Source organism: Pygoscelis adeliae, unplaced genomic scaffold, assembly GCF_000699105.1.
Source record: "Pygoscelis adeliae isolate BGI_AS28 unplaced genomic scaffold, ASM69910v1 Scaffold4, whole genome shotgun sequence".
NCBI lineage: Eukaryota > Metazoa > Chordata > Aves > Sphenisciformes > Spheniscidae > Pygoscelis > Pygoscelis adeliae.
In genome coordinates, this window is record NW_008824986.1 from 17,010,302 (window position 1) to 17,027,123 (window position 16,822).

Sequence of the window (16,822 nt, forward strand, 5' to 3'; positions counted from 1 at the left end):
TAGTAGGTGGTCCCAAGACCTTAATCAACCCAGAAAGCACAAGTACCTGGTCTGCAACTCCACTTCGGGCCACAAGATAGAGCCATTACCACAATCTTCGCAACCCAGCAAGCCTGCTCCATGCAGGAGCTCCAGGGCCCCTGCAGGTTTGGGACTACAGCTTTCGAGACCTAACAGGAATGAAACCCCGCTATAAACATGCTGTACTGGTACATACTATTGAAAATAAGATCATAAAACGAATATTTACATCTGCAAGTTAAAAAAGACAACATAAGGTTTAACAGTTTTACTCTGTTTTGACATGTTTATCACACACAGTAAGGCAAGCCTGAAACTTAGCCTTTTGAGGTGTATACAGCTTTTTTGCACAGAAGTATCACTTTATGCTTGCCCTATTCTTGTATTTCTCCCCAGGCTTCTGCTCCCCATGGAAGACTGCACAGCACTGAGGCAAGCATCAGAAACTGCTGCTGCCTTAGGTTGAGGTGCAATACATGCTTTGTTAATTTTCACCATCCATATTCACAGTGCTTTGCTATCTGAGTACTTTTAATGACAAAATTGAGCTATTCTTTTTTTCATTCTCACTGTTCCTCTCCAAGAGGGAGCGCCAAGATGGAGCAAGATGGCTTTTTCTCCTCAGATATGATTTAATGCAATTAGTGGGTGTCCTGGTTTCGGCAGGGATAGAGTTGATTTCCTTCCTGGTGGCTGGTACAGTGCTGTGTTTTGGATTTAGGATGGGAACAAAATCGGTAAGGCACCCATGTTTTAGTTGTTGCTAGGTACTAGTCAAGGACTTTTCAGCTTCCCATGCTCTACCAACTGAGAAGGCTGCAGGTGCACAAGAAGCTGGGAGGGGGCACAGCCAGGACAGCTGACCCAAACTGGCCAAAGGGATATTCCATACCATGTGATGTCATGCTCAGTATAAAGCTGGGGGAAGAAGAAGGAAGGGGGGGACGTTTGGAGTGATGGTGTTTGTCTTCCCAAGTAACGGTTACGCGTGATGGAGCCCTGCTTTCCTGGGGATGGCTGAACACCTGCCTGCCCATGGGAAGTAGTGAATGAATTCCTTGGTTTGCTTTGCTTGCGTGCGCGGCTTTTGCTTTACCTATTAAACTGTTTTTATCTCAACCCACGAGTTTTCTCACTTTTACCCTTCCGATTCTCTCCCCCATCCCACCATGGGGGAGTGAGCGAGCGGCTGCATGGTGCTCAGTTGCCAACTGAGGTTAAACCACGACAGTGGGTTACCAACTACCCGTGTGCAATACAGCGCATGGGGTAGATGTCATTGCCTCCACACACGCCTCTGGACTGCAGAGCACTGATAACTAACTGTAGGCATGACTCAAGATAACAAGGCTTAGCAATGAGGGGAAATAAATCTTCTATTTGCAACTTGTTCCTATTTGATCAGAAAGTTAGAGACAAACAAGCCACATTTGGACTAACTTTTCAAAGTACAGCTCAACTAAGCTCAAATCTGTATTTTTCAGAATATACTTCTGGCATAGTAAAGCGCATAGGAAAAAACCACTACATACTCATTAAGATGCCACAGTATGTAGTAAATAATATCAAAGTGATGGTCCAGTGTTTTGTCATTTTTACACATATTGCCCAAGATCAAATAAACCCAGTAATTAGATATTGCATGTCACAAATAAACCCTAATGCTGTCCATCCTTGTGGGCAGTCCACGTACTTCCTGTTTCCTTCTCCTAACTTTTAAATATGTTGCTGTGCTACTGTTTTCCGTAACTGCTTGGGTGAGGCCAAATTTTCAAGATGCTTTAAGGCACGCAAAGAACCACAAGATCAAAACTCATGTTCGTTATGATGAATATAAAAGAAAACTACCAGTCCCAGTTCTGCTTTCATTTCATGTTTGAAATACAGAACTTATTGAAAAAGACTATATAGTGAGGTATATATTTTTTGCAATTCATTTCACAGAGATTATTTCTTTAAAATGAAACACACACTTCAAGATGATTGAGAAATGTCCTCTCAGTGCACAGGCTGCTTCACACAGGAAGAAAGGGCAAGCCAAATACATTGGGATCCAGCTGAGATTCCAACTCCATTTATAAAGAACAAATCTGTGTGCCTCTTGGAAAAGCCGAGAACTTTGAGCAGCAACCCTGTACGCTGATCCTAACCCGAAACCGCCAGTATCATTCCCAGTTAAGAATTTCCCTTCATCTATAAAAGTGAATTCATTTTAATAGTACTTAGATCTGCTTTCCCTAAAGGCCTGCTAAAGTTCTTACATAAACTCTATATGCTTTGCTTACAGTCAAACAGGTCACAACTCATTCAGGACACTATTCAGGCAGAACACTCAAAACCACTTTCATTTCAGCAAATACTCTCAACTTCCTACCTTCAGTGGCCCTGCAGCTTATAGAGTCAAAATAATATTTCCTTTCCTTCCTCCTCTTCCCTCTTTGAACTCACAACTGAATCATTTTGTTATATAGTTTCCAACAAGTTGCTATTGACCAGAGAACAACCCAAAAAGATTCTCAAACCCTCACATACAAACTTAGAAAAATGTTAGTACTTAGAAACTGGAATTATGTAGGGAATTCAGTTGTAACAACACTATTTTCTATGTAACTGAGATTTTTCCAAGCATAGTTGTTGTTTTCTTTCAGTACTTTGCTCCATCCTTCACTCCACTTTTTTTCCTTGATCTTCTGCTGAATGCCACCCTTGGGTTTTGGGCTGTTGGTTTTTTCCCATTATTACAATCTATTCCTTCCTCTTTCTCATGTTGGTTTTGCTCCTTTGCTCCGAGCACAAACTTACGTTCTTTCAGCCACGTAACTCCTAGTGCTCTGATGCATTTCTTCCACACACACTCATTTCTCCTCTTCCATAAAGAGTGTCCAGTTCCGAACTCTCCCATTCCCCATTGCCTGGGAACATGGAAGTACCAATTCCCAGCTTCTGCCTACATAGAGAAATAGGCCAGCAACAAATATATTCTGAAAGCAAATTCTCCCACATCTGAGAAGATAAACAGCATTCGCTACTGGTCCAGAAATTGCTCTCTCTTGGAAGCCACTGTTTAGCCAGCAGGGCCATACGCACTTCCTACAGTAGAACAGCATGAGATTGTCTCAAAATTTTGATGCAAGTCTTTTTATCCTAACATTCCTCAAACTTTACAAAATTGCAACCGCCTTCTAACTAATACATTTTTGTGTGACTTCTCAACTTGGCAGAAGCACAGAGGAGTGACAGTCAGCTGGATTTCCTGGCTGCAGGTATAAACATTGACTCCCCTCCCCTGAAGGAATAAACTGCTGCCAGCAAACCGAGAAAATTCACAGTTCTCCAGTTATTTCTTTCTCCCCACCCTGGAGGAACTGAGCTGCTGCCAATTAACATAGCATTTTCCTACACTTAGCAATCCCTTTGAACTTTTTCAGGATTTTAAAGGAAACAGCTTTGTCTCTATGTAAATCTATTCAGTGCAAATCCTAGTCACAAGAAAGGACTGATAACTGTAGCAGAAGCCCCTAGACAAGGGAATCTTGTTATTTTGCATCCATTACTTGAAAAATATAGTATATACAATTGATTTACACAAAAGCCAAGAAGAATCTAAGTGCAATGGAAATGAAATCACAGAGACTAAGAAATGAAGTGCACATGAGATGAACCACATTCAAAATTCCATGGATTGGAGATTACATTGCTTTTCATGTCACTCCCCACATTACTACAAGCTGTCTTAAATGAACCATTATTTTCCACTCAGACTATACTCACATTATAATTTAAGTATTAATTCTGATGTTCTACCTGTCATTCCTTGAGAAATAGGATTAAAAGCTGACTATTTCTCCTACAGCATGAACACTCACAATGTTTAATGGCACAGAAACAATTTAGGTCCAGGGCAAAGGGACAGAAGGCTAGCAACTTGAATATTGGTATGAGACTGCTACAAAAAGAGAAGCTTCTTCTCCCCAATTTGGTTTTCATCTGTCCATAAATACAGCAAGATACACGCAGAACTCGTCTCTCACACTAGTCAAAAATACCCTCTCAAGTTGCCTGAATAACTGCATTATTATATTTAAAAAATTCTCATAGATGCCTTCTTTATGTAATATGTTAAAAACTCACAAAATCAGCTTCAAGTTTTCCCATTTCTTGTTTGTAGCTTCTCATTCGACTACTGTACATTCCTCGGCTTTGAGGTGGGATCTCTCGAACTTCAAGTTCCATCTGCTCAAGCTAGCAAGTAAAAATAAAGAAGAGACATGTAAATCAAAAGGGTAATTAAAGCAAAGATGAATCTACCTAAAATGTTCACAAATACTAAGAAATATTCCTTCTTTATCATGAAAAATGTTGTTTATTCTGCATTATATAAACAATTTATTAAAAATCTTTACACAACCTTAAGTCAACAAACAAGTGACAAAATTAGTATCATTAACACTTAGAATGAATGATTCCAGTCAAACATTTCTGGATTTCAATTCCAAATGTGGTGAATACATTTTATTACAAGAAAATAGTAAAACTGAGGTTAAATAACTTCCTGCAAATGAGCATAGTTCAGAAGAAAGCCTACCTCCATCTAGCTGTGTGGTTTTGGAAACCCTTTGCTGAAAAAGGTATTTTATTTGTTTTTATACACACACACACGTATGTATATATACATACGTATATATACACACACATATGTGTGTGTGTATATACATGTATATGTATGTATATACGTGTGTGTATATATATACACACATGTTGTTGGGTTGATGGTTGGACTCGATGATCTTGGAGGTCTCTTCCAACCTTAATGATTCTATGATTCTATGATTCTATGTTTAAAGTTTTATTTACCACCAGCCTCTATGTTTAATAAAATAATTCTTTTTCTTTTAAATACTGCTTACTCGGCAGAATTACAAAGCCTGAAATGACTGCCTAAATCTACTTCCCAAATCTGTATGTAGGTATATTAAATAGCTGAATTTCAGGATTTAATGACAATACTATTCAAGAACTTGTATACAGTCAAATGCATTAAAACATCAGAGATAGAAAAAGCTTTTGAAAGATATATTCTATTTATTCTTGCCACGTAGAATACTAAGGGGCCTGAAACGCAAGAATATGGGACAGAGGTACAGAAAATCAAAAGGAGTTATAAACCAGGGTTGAGCTGCCTGCTAGTTACCTGCCCACTGGGTCATGGAGCGTCCACTACATAGTGCTGTCTGTTTGGAAATTCTGTTTTGCACAGCTGAAGAATCCCTTACCTGCCTTTTAAAATCTTTCCAACTTACTCTCAAAAAGATAATGGAATACTTCTCCTTGGTTGCTGAAGGCACCTGAAACAATATTTACTCGTCTCCTACTGATCTCAGTTGAGCAATATGGCACTGGAACAGAAATGCCTTTCCGTTAGGGTCCCAAGCTACTGGTTACAGGTCTTCACAAGGGACAGCTACAGTTTATTCCTATGTAATTGCTTGCTTACACTTTGAAATTTCATCCTCATATCGTAAGAAAAGAATCTGAATTTAATCAGTGGAATTACCAGATACTCAAGAGTCATTCCGCCTGATCTATTCTGATTATACAAAATTATATCCAATAATAAACTGTAAAGCAGACTTTAATTAAATAGTCAGTAATGAATTGAAACATACAAAGCAATTCCTAATTCTACTCAGTTCTTTGGCTCAGGCTTAACTTTCCAAAGGGGTATCATAAATTAAACCGATAGCTGGAGTTAATGGCTTATTTCTTATCAATTTCATCTCAATATATTTGATCTCAAATGTTCTATAAACATAGAAAACATTCCTCTCATATATATATAATTATATGTGCAAGGTCGGGATACTTTACTGAAGTCTCAATTCTTATCTATTATACAAAAATGAAACCATCTCCCAGTAAATACAAAATTTGCAGCAAGGATCAGACCACAGTCCATTAAATCCAAAATGTTCATTCTAAAGGGTCAGTATCAGAGAGTGTAAGGTCCAAGGAACAATGATAAAGCATGCCTATTTAGGCTGACCGACACTTAACGGCTTTTTTTTTTGTCATCATGAGCTTAAACGGGTACATTTTGTGGCTGGGCTGATAAATTTCCATGCGGAGTCATGCAGAAGATAGCCGTCCAAGCAGGTGTGAACCTAAAGGAAACCTAATTTCATGCATCCTCACTTTCAGGCCTCACATTATTGGTCATAAAATCATGTTTTTCATACACTAGCAAGAACAGAGCTAAATTCTACTAAAAGCTAAAAATAAGCTGGCATTTAAATCTCAAAACATCTGTAGAAGCTTAAGTTTTCTTCAGAAAACCTAAAAGCTCAAACTTCTCTTATTGCGTATGTTCAAACTTGCCACCACTCTAGTGAAGCTGAGCATTTTGGCACCTAACTCTTGCTCAAATTCATAAACCAGGCCCCATCCTTAAGGCTCCCCAGGTGTTTAACCTAGCAGGTTTGCTCCTAACAACACCCAGTACACTCCCAGCACCGAATACAGCATAAAGCAGAGCAACCAATGGTAATTCCATTCAAAAGTACAACAAAGTAAGGTAGTGCTGCTGCTGATGTCCATTGAGACTCCAAAATAAGTCTCCCCCTCCTGCAGAACTTTTCCATGTGGAAATTGCTCTGGAGAGTTGCTAGCATTTTATGAAACTTGTAGGTTTTGCTATTTTATTCTGATTCTAAAGTCCGGGAACTAAAATAGAGATCTATATTTAAAAAAACCCAAGTGTCTAAATAAGAATAACCTAGCATTTGCAACACTAAATTTACATGCATTATTAAAAAGCCAAGTGTCTAGATAAGAATAACCCAGCACTTGCAACACAACAATTTTGTGATGTGTCCCTCATAAAACATAAAGGCAAATAATGCACAGTTTTTTCTTCTTAAAAACAGATTTCACTCAAAAATGCTAATTCCAGCTCTCCTAGCACATGCTAGATTTTACACTTAAAGAATTTCCCTAAGGTTATCACAACATTTTCCTTTCTTAAAAACCTGGTAAAAATAACATTCAGATACTCCACACAGGATGCAGAATGACAGAATTTCTCTCCAGAGATCTCTTACTCAGCAGCTCTGGCTTGAAAAGGCAGCCTGGGAGTCTGAAAAGTTTTGGTGTCAGTTCTGCACATAGATGAAATCACCAGTGATTTTACCCAAACAAAGCAGACTGTTCTAAAACAATCAATGGTTAGTCAATGTAAATAAATTATCTCTACAATAATATTTATAATACATGAGAGTGTTATTTCCTAGCCAAGAAGAAAATAAAACAAAATCAGCTAAACCCAGCTTTGACTACTCAAGACAATGAAGCAAACCGATGTATGAAAACTACCAGTAGCAAGGAATTAGGCTTATTTTTATTTTCTACTGTAGCCTTTAGTTTAAAAGAGGATCTTTTTAATCAGTTCTGTTAGTAGCAGGTTTGTTCAAATTGATTTTTAAACCCAAGCCTTGACATTAATCACAAACATGTTAGGTAATTGCTTAAAGCCAATAACTGAATTAAGCACCTGTCTAGCAGCATTAGCAACAAGATCTAAAACAAAAGCATGAAAGAAAAGCCAGTACATTAAATGAAGATTATCTTTAGGATAAAAGTACAGATACAGGCTTTACTTTTTAATCTCAGAATAAATACAAATTTAGATGATCTTTTTCCAACATAAGGAGAAAAGTAACGAGCCATTAACTCAACTTCTGCTCCTTCCAATCTTCAAGTAGAAAACCAAATTCGAATTATTTTTCCTCAGACCACCCATCCTACAATTTCCCTGTACTGCTATGCTTTTTTGCCATGTCAAGTTGTAGTGAAAAGGAGATGAAAAACATTTCTGGATTTTTACTTACTTTCAGCTGTTTGAATACGAAAGTGCCCAAAAGGCCTTAATATATCTTCAGAACATCCTCATGAGATGGGACAGTAATTTTACTGTATTTCTCACTGAGAATACCAAATCAGAGAGGTTAGGCACCTTGCCATCCTCGCAGGGTAAACCTGCAGTGGAGTCATCCCAAGATCCGGCTTTCCTGGATGCTATTCCAGTGCTCTGGTCTACAACACTAATTCAATTCTTAAACCAAAAGCACCACATTTGTCAACAAACACTCTAGAGACCTTTTTCTTCCTATGCCACTTTAAAAAGTGAATTTCAATATTACTGTTTAGTTAGTAACCAAATAATTGATTCAAGTTGCTCAATTACAAGAACTTTCAGGCTACAAGAACTAATTTCCTTTCCCCATCCTAACAGTCAAATTACATTTCTGACACTAGATAGACCAAACTCATTTGCAAGCAATAAACAAAAGCAATTTCAGGCAAGGAACTATTGGCTATGTGGGAAAAAGTCAATCTCAACTGTCACCAACACCTTTGCTCAGTTAGTCCACATCTACAAAACTTTACTTTTACACTCCATCCAGATGGAGGACACAACAGGCTGTAATGGGAACAAATTACAAAAAGGTCACAGTTGCTTAACATATATTGCTTTCTTCTGTCAGTGCGGACCACTAACTAATGCTTGATTAACATATATACTCTTCTCGCATCAGTAATCCACACTACCATTGCCCCCTTGACCTCAAAGAACTAAATATCTTTATGCCTCGCCTGCTAAAAGAGAAAAAAAGATCTACTGCTCTACAAGACAATCAGAAAGATTAAATCAAGTAGATGCACAGGTCCTACAAGAAAAAAACAAACAGTCCACGTGTGTAAATATTTAACTCAATTCCTAAAGTAAAAGACCTAATCCACAACTCAAAGCCTGTAGCAGCCTGTGATAACTTACAGCAATAATGCAAACCTTAAATCACTTAACACAAGATTAACAAAGGATACATTCCTCTTGGGTATTTCATATCCTCAAGTAAGAACTATTTAAAAAATATTATTTCATTTTCTAATATATTATTGTTAAATATTTTTAGGGCATCATGTGTGTTAAACGTTACCGCTAATGATCCTATTATTTTCTGTAGGAATTTGCAGTTAACATATGAAAAGCCAAAACATACCAGTTCCCTTGCTTCTTCGAGCTGTTTCTCAACATTTGCAACCATCTGCTTCTTGTCATCTGAAACAGAATTGTGAAAATACCAATATAATTGTGCTCTTGCCGTGAAAGAAAAATATACTTTTTCAAAAGCTTATATGTACCAGTTAAAACTGACTCAAGAGATTTATTCTGTGTGACATCATCATGCACTGTGATACCCACATTAGTAATTAAAAAAAAAAAAAAAAGATTGGAGAATCCTTGAAGGCTTCTGCTTTGTTATGCAGCATTTGCTAGTTAGGAAAGCAGTTACAGCTGCTTCAGGTGTAGGAGTTATGCCTCAGCAGGCACTTGCTGGGTGCGTACAAATGCATGAGAAGGCACCTACTTAGGCCAAATGGAAAAAAAATTATGGCTTAAGAACAAAGGCTTATCCTATTTATTTGCAAAATATGAGATGCACAAAACCAAGCATCCCACTTATAATGAATCCAGGTACTGAAGAAAAATTAGGTTTCTATTCCCCTGCTTCTATGCTGTGTCTAGAACCCTGCTTCTTCTGCTTCAACAGAAACAAAATGAAATGCCATGAGAACTACAAGAAAACCACTGTCTTCTAGTAGCAGTAAAAATGTAAATTAATAAAATATGAAAATTTAAAAAAATTAAAATCAGTTATAAGCTATATGTAGTAATGATCATCTGCCAGGTTCCCCAACAGGTCTATATCCCAGCTATAGAGAGCATGTCTAACTTTTGACCTGCCTCTAACCATCCATTCTCAGGCAGAGAATCCAATGTGAACTGAGATTGAGTGTCACATCTGCCAAATATTCCAATTGCTTGACCACTTGGTTTGTTACAGCACAAAAGGGGACTTCCTGAGGAATATTCAGTCACTGTATAATAAAAAGTCTCCACATTGCCTAACTACCATGAGCATTCAAGGGCTGCAATACTGCCATTTGCACCACCTCATGCCCCTCTCATGGCCACATCTTCCATCATTCTGACTGTAAATCCACACGTTGTCTCAATGAAGTTAACAACAAAACTCTGAACATACAACCCTTTACACCACGGTTCGTTTGAAACCAGGAGCATCATGAGACATCTGTGCTGGTGGTTTGCCTGATGAAGCAGATAAAAAGTGAATTGCACAAACGCATCTCCAGTCATTGCTTCCCAGAGAACATGATGGATAAGTCTATGTCGCCACAAGAGACTTTATTGTGTATCTTTACACTTCACGGTTTTCTTTTTTAGCCTGAATTCCTTTGCTTCTCTTCCACATGATCTCTTTGTACCCTAGAATTGACACGTTAAAGACTAAAAGGGACTATCTGATGATCCCCTTTGATCCTCTGCATGCCACAAGCCACTGAATTTCAAGAGGGACTCCCTTTATTAAATATATATAATTTAGCTTCTCAGAGGCCGAAATGCTTTATTTTTAAGCAAACTTAGTGCCATAGGCAGGAATCGGGGCATGCTGAGGTAGCAACCAAAAACAGAATTTCTGCTGTATAAAGTAAAACGTGCCCTTAAAACAACCTTCCTTAAAAGCAACAGAACCACTTCTGAAAGGACTACATTGCTACAGAGGTTTTGGTGAAACATCCCCAGCATAAGCATGTTGTGTTTCAGCCGAGCTGCCCCACTGCTGTTCCACAGTACCCTTTATTACATTTGCATGGGCCTATCCATCTGTCTTCTCATTTACCTAAGATACTCTACACTCTCATTTAAGGACACGTGAACATCATGATCTGTCCTTCTTCAGCTACATACATTGGAGCTCTGCCTGCAGAGAGGATCAGGTTCAGGATCATCTTTCCACCTTTAAGGTAATGCAGAGATCTTTGCAAATAACCAGCTATGCAAGGACTAGAAAAGCTGTCTTCTGAGGATACAACAGTATGTCTGGCAAAACATAGCTAGAATAAAATCTTGAAGTACACTGAAGTCCTCTGAGTAAAGGGAACTCTGCCAGCGACACAAGTGAGAAGGAGGCACTTGAATCCCCCCACAAATTAAAAGTTAGAGCTCACCTTTAAATTCTCCCAGAGTTTCCCTTCTTATCCTTGAAAGGCCCAGAATTTCATCAAGTAATCCTCTCTACAAAGCTAAAGCCATGGAAAAACAGCACCTTTCTTACAAATCTGGAATTCACACTGCGACGTCTGGTTGATTCTACTACAGCAGAAGATGTAGGAAATGCTCATTTCTGTGCAGCACTTTTAGTTCTCTGCTAGCAATGTCTTTCTTTAATTCCCCATCAGGTTCTCACGATGGCACCCAAGCCAGAAAATGTAATGGTTAGTGATTTATCTTCCTAACATAACTAAACCCAAAAGAAAAGAGAATCTGCCACTTGTTTGCCTAAGTGGCAACACATTTCAATTCTCCTACCCACCATCTCAAAACACCTCTGTTCTTTCATTTGGAAGTGGGCAAGATGATGATGAGTGAAAGGAAAAACAATGTAAGATGTAAAACACACAATACCATTTATTGAAGCTGAAATAAAATTAAAAAAATATAGCAGCAGAAAATAAATGTACTATAGCAATTTCAGTATTTCCTTGAGTTTTACCAGATTACAATTTCCACATACATTGAGCAACCTGAAATTTAGGGATATAAAGTTGGGGGTTTGGGGAAGATACTTCATTCTGTACAAATTCTGTGTGTACTTGTGATTACAAGAACTACGTAGCACTCCACTGACCAGTAATATCTTACCTACCCACACAGATATTAAGGTACAGACCTTTGGTAGGGAAAACTCATTAGTACACAAAGAGGTCTGGCTGAAACTGCTCCCATAAAATTGAGGAGGTATTCAAATGATCTTCAATGGTTTAGTTAATTAAACTTTAACCCAACTCCAGAGTTGCATTTTAACATTGTCCCAGATTTATCAATACACAATCACCCAGCTGGTGACCAGAGCAACTGCTGGGAGCGAGGTCTACTGACAACAGGCCTTTGTTGTTCCTTCAAACACAGATGTGTGAGCAGGCACATGGCAACATCCTGGCACTGCAGCATTGGAGCAGTATCTTCACGGATTTCCAGGACAGCAGCTGAAATTGTTGCAACTGCTGATCCTCTAGTGCACACAATACCATGCAGTCCCCAGAGCAAGAAGGGGTGGCAGGATCCAGCAGGGTCACTTTGGTAAGGAAAAGCAAGCTTACCAAAGTATAAGTATCACCCACTTGGTTTCACTTTCCTTTCTTCCTCTAGCCGCATCCATGTAAAATCCTGGTGGGAGTATGCTGCCTGGAGCCACTTGCCTGCAGGGCTGCCAACACCCCTAGACCTGTTGTTGATATCAGCAACAGAAGCATTAACTACAACACTGTCAATCAGAAAGCACTTGCTGGAATGGTTTTCAGATCGTTTACTTCCAGTTTTACTGCCATGGTTAACCTAAGGAAATAACTTATTTCACAGTCAGAATCCCCATAGAAAGGAGGACACAATATCCACAGGATGACTTGCTCAGAGACTGCAGATGAGGTCAGAGGGAGTTACTCAGAGTAAGGGAAGCTTGCCACTAATCTAGTAGATCAGGACAAACAAGTTATGATCTAATTAAAGATCCTCATATTACTAACTGTACTACTCCACGGTGTCTTAGTATTCAATCTGCCTATCTGATCATTTCCTTAAATACACTTCCATCATATGAAATAATGAAAAGGGTTTTTAATAACTTTTTTTAATTCAGAATTTATAATATCCTTTAAAGAAAATAAAAAACAATGCTCCATCAAATATAACTAAATTTAGAACAGAATTTTGTCTCCACATTGCCAGACAGAATGTCCTAAAGAAAATATTGCATGTAGCTTGTATAATTTAACTGGTCAAATTGACAAAATATGGATAAAAACTGGAAACAAAAGTGGTTTTTTCCTCCCGGTAAGGACTGCAAAGAAATCCATTCTGTGTTCGTATACAAGGTTGCATCACTTTCTTAAAAGAAACAAGCTTTTACTACATTTTCCTCAATTCTTTCAGCTTTGCCCTTGCGTTGGTTACTGTTTTGTCCCCCAAAATACAGCAGTTACAGAAAGGCAGAAATCTGCCTACAAGTGTAGAAAGATAACACAGCACTGGTTTGATCTCACAACCAATGATTAAAAGAGTCTGGACCAAGAGTGGATAGCCTCATTGCTTGTGGAATTGCTTCTTTTTATTAGTACATGCTGAGGAAGAGACTGAGTAACAACGGGCTTGAGTTCATAGACCACTTGCCGCTTTTGCTACACCGGCTGAGGTGGTTTACATGTTCACCACTGCCAGAAGTTACTGCCCAACAGCAGAGACAGATGCAACAATACATGCGGTTCTTTCTTTGCGTTATAAAACTGGGTTCAAGAGGCACAACACAATGAGCCGGACCTGAAATGGAGACAGTAAACTCCAGCACAGGGGTACAACAGAAAACTAAAGGTGGGACTTTCTTCAACTAAATCTGTTAGAGACCGAAATACAGTGCTTTGATTGCCCAGCAGAAAATGCAGGTATCGAGTATCAGAAGAATGACAGCACTCAAGTCTAAAACCATCACGACCCAGAGACTATTGTACTGGGAAAAGGCTAAGCATCACCATCTGTGCTGATAAAACTCTCTTTCAGATCAAGCAATCAAAATTTATATAAATTTTTGGTCAAAGCACAAGACAGATGTTTATCTGAAACACCGAGGAACATTAATAGAACACATCAGCCAATGATCTTCATTCTTCAAAGACCTGCAGCAGCATCACAGATAATCTATTTAAAAGCCATTTCTCTATTTAGAACACTTCAATTCTCCAGATGATGCTGGCCTCAACAGAAGACATTTCTTCCCAAGACGTTCTATCGTCCCTGCTGCTTATTGTTTCTGTAGTATCAGAGTGCCTTTGTTACATTTCTTGCTGAACTATTTATGCATTTGTGACAATAGGATTGTTTGTTGAGCCATCATCCTCCTAGAACACAAGACAGCATCAAGTCCTGACAACACCAAATGCAGGAACGTTGCAAAAACAGTTAACCAGTATTTCTCCAATTCAACTGAACACGAAGCTTACAGCAGGTCCATCTTGGGCAGCAGAAGGAAATAAACCAGTCACTAGACTTCAGAAGATATCTCTGTATTATGCAGAAGTCCTTACACCTTTCATCCTGCTTCTTCCAGCGTGGAGGAAGAAGGCCATCAGCAATCTCTCTCAAATCACTGCTGCTGAAAACTGCCACCTCACGTGCATCTCTCCTCACGTCCCCCTCCCACCTCATAATCCTCTTTTTGAGGGTCTCCCAGCCATCTCCACAAGAACTAACTGGAACTTCTGGTGATGAAGAAGCAAAGATCTTGCAAATATTCCTATTAAGAAACAAGGGAAAAATGTGTATTTAAAATATTTCTGATCAAAGTGTTCAGCAGAGTCAGAGATTTTTTTTTTTTCCCCAGGTGGTCAAATGCCTCTATTAGCTAAGACTGCAATTTGTTTTGAAGTCATACATGAATTTTTTGCTGATGAAAGACAGAATAGCCCTGAAAACTGAAGCAACACACTCACTCATAAATGTACAGCGCAAGAAGTAGCTATAATGCAAGCCAGTCCAAACCGTGTATGACTAGCCTCAAATCCTAACACGGAAAAGCCACCTCTTTAAAAAAAAAAAATTAACCATTGTCTTATCTGGAGGCCATTTAGCCTGGTACCACGCTACCGGTCCTGCAGGGAACATTCTTTCTCCTCTGAGAGGATGGCAAATTCTGAAAAAAACTTCTAATGGCCACATAAAAGAATCATGATTTCAAAGCCTGCTGCTTCTAGGCTATGTCACTGTTCAAGACAATACTCTTTAAACATCTCATATTTAAGCTCCAAAGTCTCCCTAAGTGAATAAGGGAGACTGATTCAAGGAGAGGATTACAGAAATCCACTACTACTAAGCAGAATATTCTTCCTACTATTGAACAGACACTGATGACTTCCAAAATCTATACAATTAGGAAATTAAATCTTTATTCTTTTTCCATAAATCAGTGTAGCACTACTGATTTTCAGAAGAGGAGCCAGTAGTGTCTTTATGATGTCTCCATGTTCCTACAAGAGGTCCTTAAATTTACACTGTTTAGAAGTGAACAACCCTTTGTGAGGCAGTGGAAAATACTGCCTTGATTAGGTACTTGATCTTAGCGAAGAATTCACTGCATTCCCTCAGTAAATTGTTGCAGTGGCCATTTACAGGTTAAGTATCATTTCTGAGCAGACTAAATTACACGAGTTCTAAATTTCAATCACAGGAACTCTTTGGATCTCCCCCTTCTTCATTTTGTAAGTCTCCATTACAAAACACAAAAAGCTTTTGTTAAGCCGATGAAAAGGCATAATTTCCTGTCCTTTAATCATGCTGTGATTGGTCACTGAACCCCAATTTATCAGAAGACTTTCTAACTTGCTAAGATTAGAATTGGACATAACTTTCCAGAATCAGACAGATTTTTACTCAAAATCCCCGTTTATTCATTTCAGATCTATTTTGGACCTCTGAATTAACATTGCACTGAGATAATATGTTTTAGTTGACCACCTACCTCAAATCCTGTTCAGAGCCACTACTTCATCACTCCATGATGCATTTCCCACTCTAAAAGTAGGATGCTATTCTTTGGTCCTGGATGCATGATATTTTTTCCTTTAGTTATATGGAAAAGTATACCATTAGTGTGTGTTTATTCCCTCCTTATATGATATCCACTCCTACAGTTTAAGTACCCTAAAGCTTTGGGAAATGTGCACAGGAAGCAGAGGCAGAAATATTTAATGACCTGGAAACAGAAAACGCATTAAGCTGAGCTACAAGAGGGACAGCCGAGAAAGCCACTAGTTTCAGCTTCCCTCTGTCTCGTACTAGGACGCCTCTATTAGAGCACTGATTCATATGTGCTAGATGATAGAGCTGGGCTGGTTAAAGAGATTATAATTTTCAGCTTTCTACCCTAACACTCTTACAGACGTTACTGTTTCTACTGCAGGGATACATCACGAATCAGGCCATGATTGCTGCAGGCTACTGACAAACATATCAAAGTAAATGAACACCAATTTCTTTGAATCTGCTCCTACATGTGAGTCACCGCAGTCAATTATCCAAATCAAATGTTTTAACAGTAGGCAGCAAAAATACAGATTCGGATTAAATCATGCACAAATGCTGCCTATGCCACATGAAAAATACTTGATTTCTGTTACTGATGTTGTGCCACGATCACAGTAAAAAGCATTCAGTAGCAATGCCGGTAGAGGAAACGTCCACCCAGCTCTGACCCCTGCTCTGCTCAGCCCTTCAGTTGCGCTGGCATAACTTTGCACGGCCCCACAGCAAGTCAGAAGGGAAGGGCTGATCCTTGCAGCTGACCAGCAAATAATATTCTCTCGGGTTGTTCTCAACACATTTCATGAAACAACTCGCTGCGTGAACAGATGTGCAGGGAGATGAATCCTGACTCTGCTGTGTAAGGAGCAAGAAAACACATTCGGTTGACGGGACACAGAGACAGACCACGCTAAAGACAACTAGCACCCTCTGCCACCACCCCAAGCGCTTGCTGCTGGGAAGCCGGAGGCTCCGGGAGCCGGAGAGGCTCTTACAGGCGAGAAGGACGGGCCTGCGGTGCGCAGCCACAGCCCTGAAGGCGGAGAGCAGCGCAGGTGGGAGCCCCGCACGCCGGGCGACGACGGCCTCTCCGCG

General features: G+C 39.2%; 2 protein-coding genes across 2 annotated transcripts in view; one reads left to right on the plus strand and one right to left on the minus strand.

Annotated features, from left to right (window-relative positions):
- The window catches only part of VTI1A (vesicle transport through interaction with t-SNAREs 1A), a 273,558-nt gene extending 263,721 nt beyond the window's left edge, over window positions 1-9,837 (minus strand). Inside the window, exons 1-3 of the mRNA XM_009326051.1 lie at window positions 9,831-9,837; window positions 9,078-9,136; window positions 4,153-4,263 (exon numbers count right to left, since the gene is read on the minus strand). Of these exons, the coding sequence (XP_009324326.1) occupies window positions 4,153-4,263; window positions 9,078-9,136; window positions 9,831-9,837 (177 nt within the window). The remainder of the gene's footprint in view (window positions 1-4,152; window positions 4,264-9,077; window positions 9,137-9,830) is intronic.
- Window positions 9,838-11,349: 1,512 nt separating this feature from the next.
- Window positions 11,350-16,822, plus strand: part of ZDHHC6 (zinc finger, DHHC-type containing 6) — a 17,443-nt gene continuing 11,970 nt past the window's right edge. The window contains exon 1 of the mRNA XM_009326052.1: window positions 11,350-11,376. Coding sequence (XP_009324327.1) covers window positions 11,350-11,376 — 27 coding nt within the window. The remainder of the gene's footprint in view (window positions 11,377-16,822) is intronic.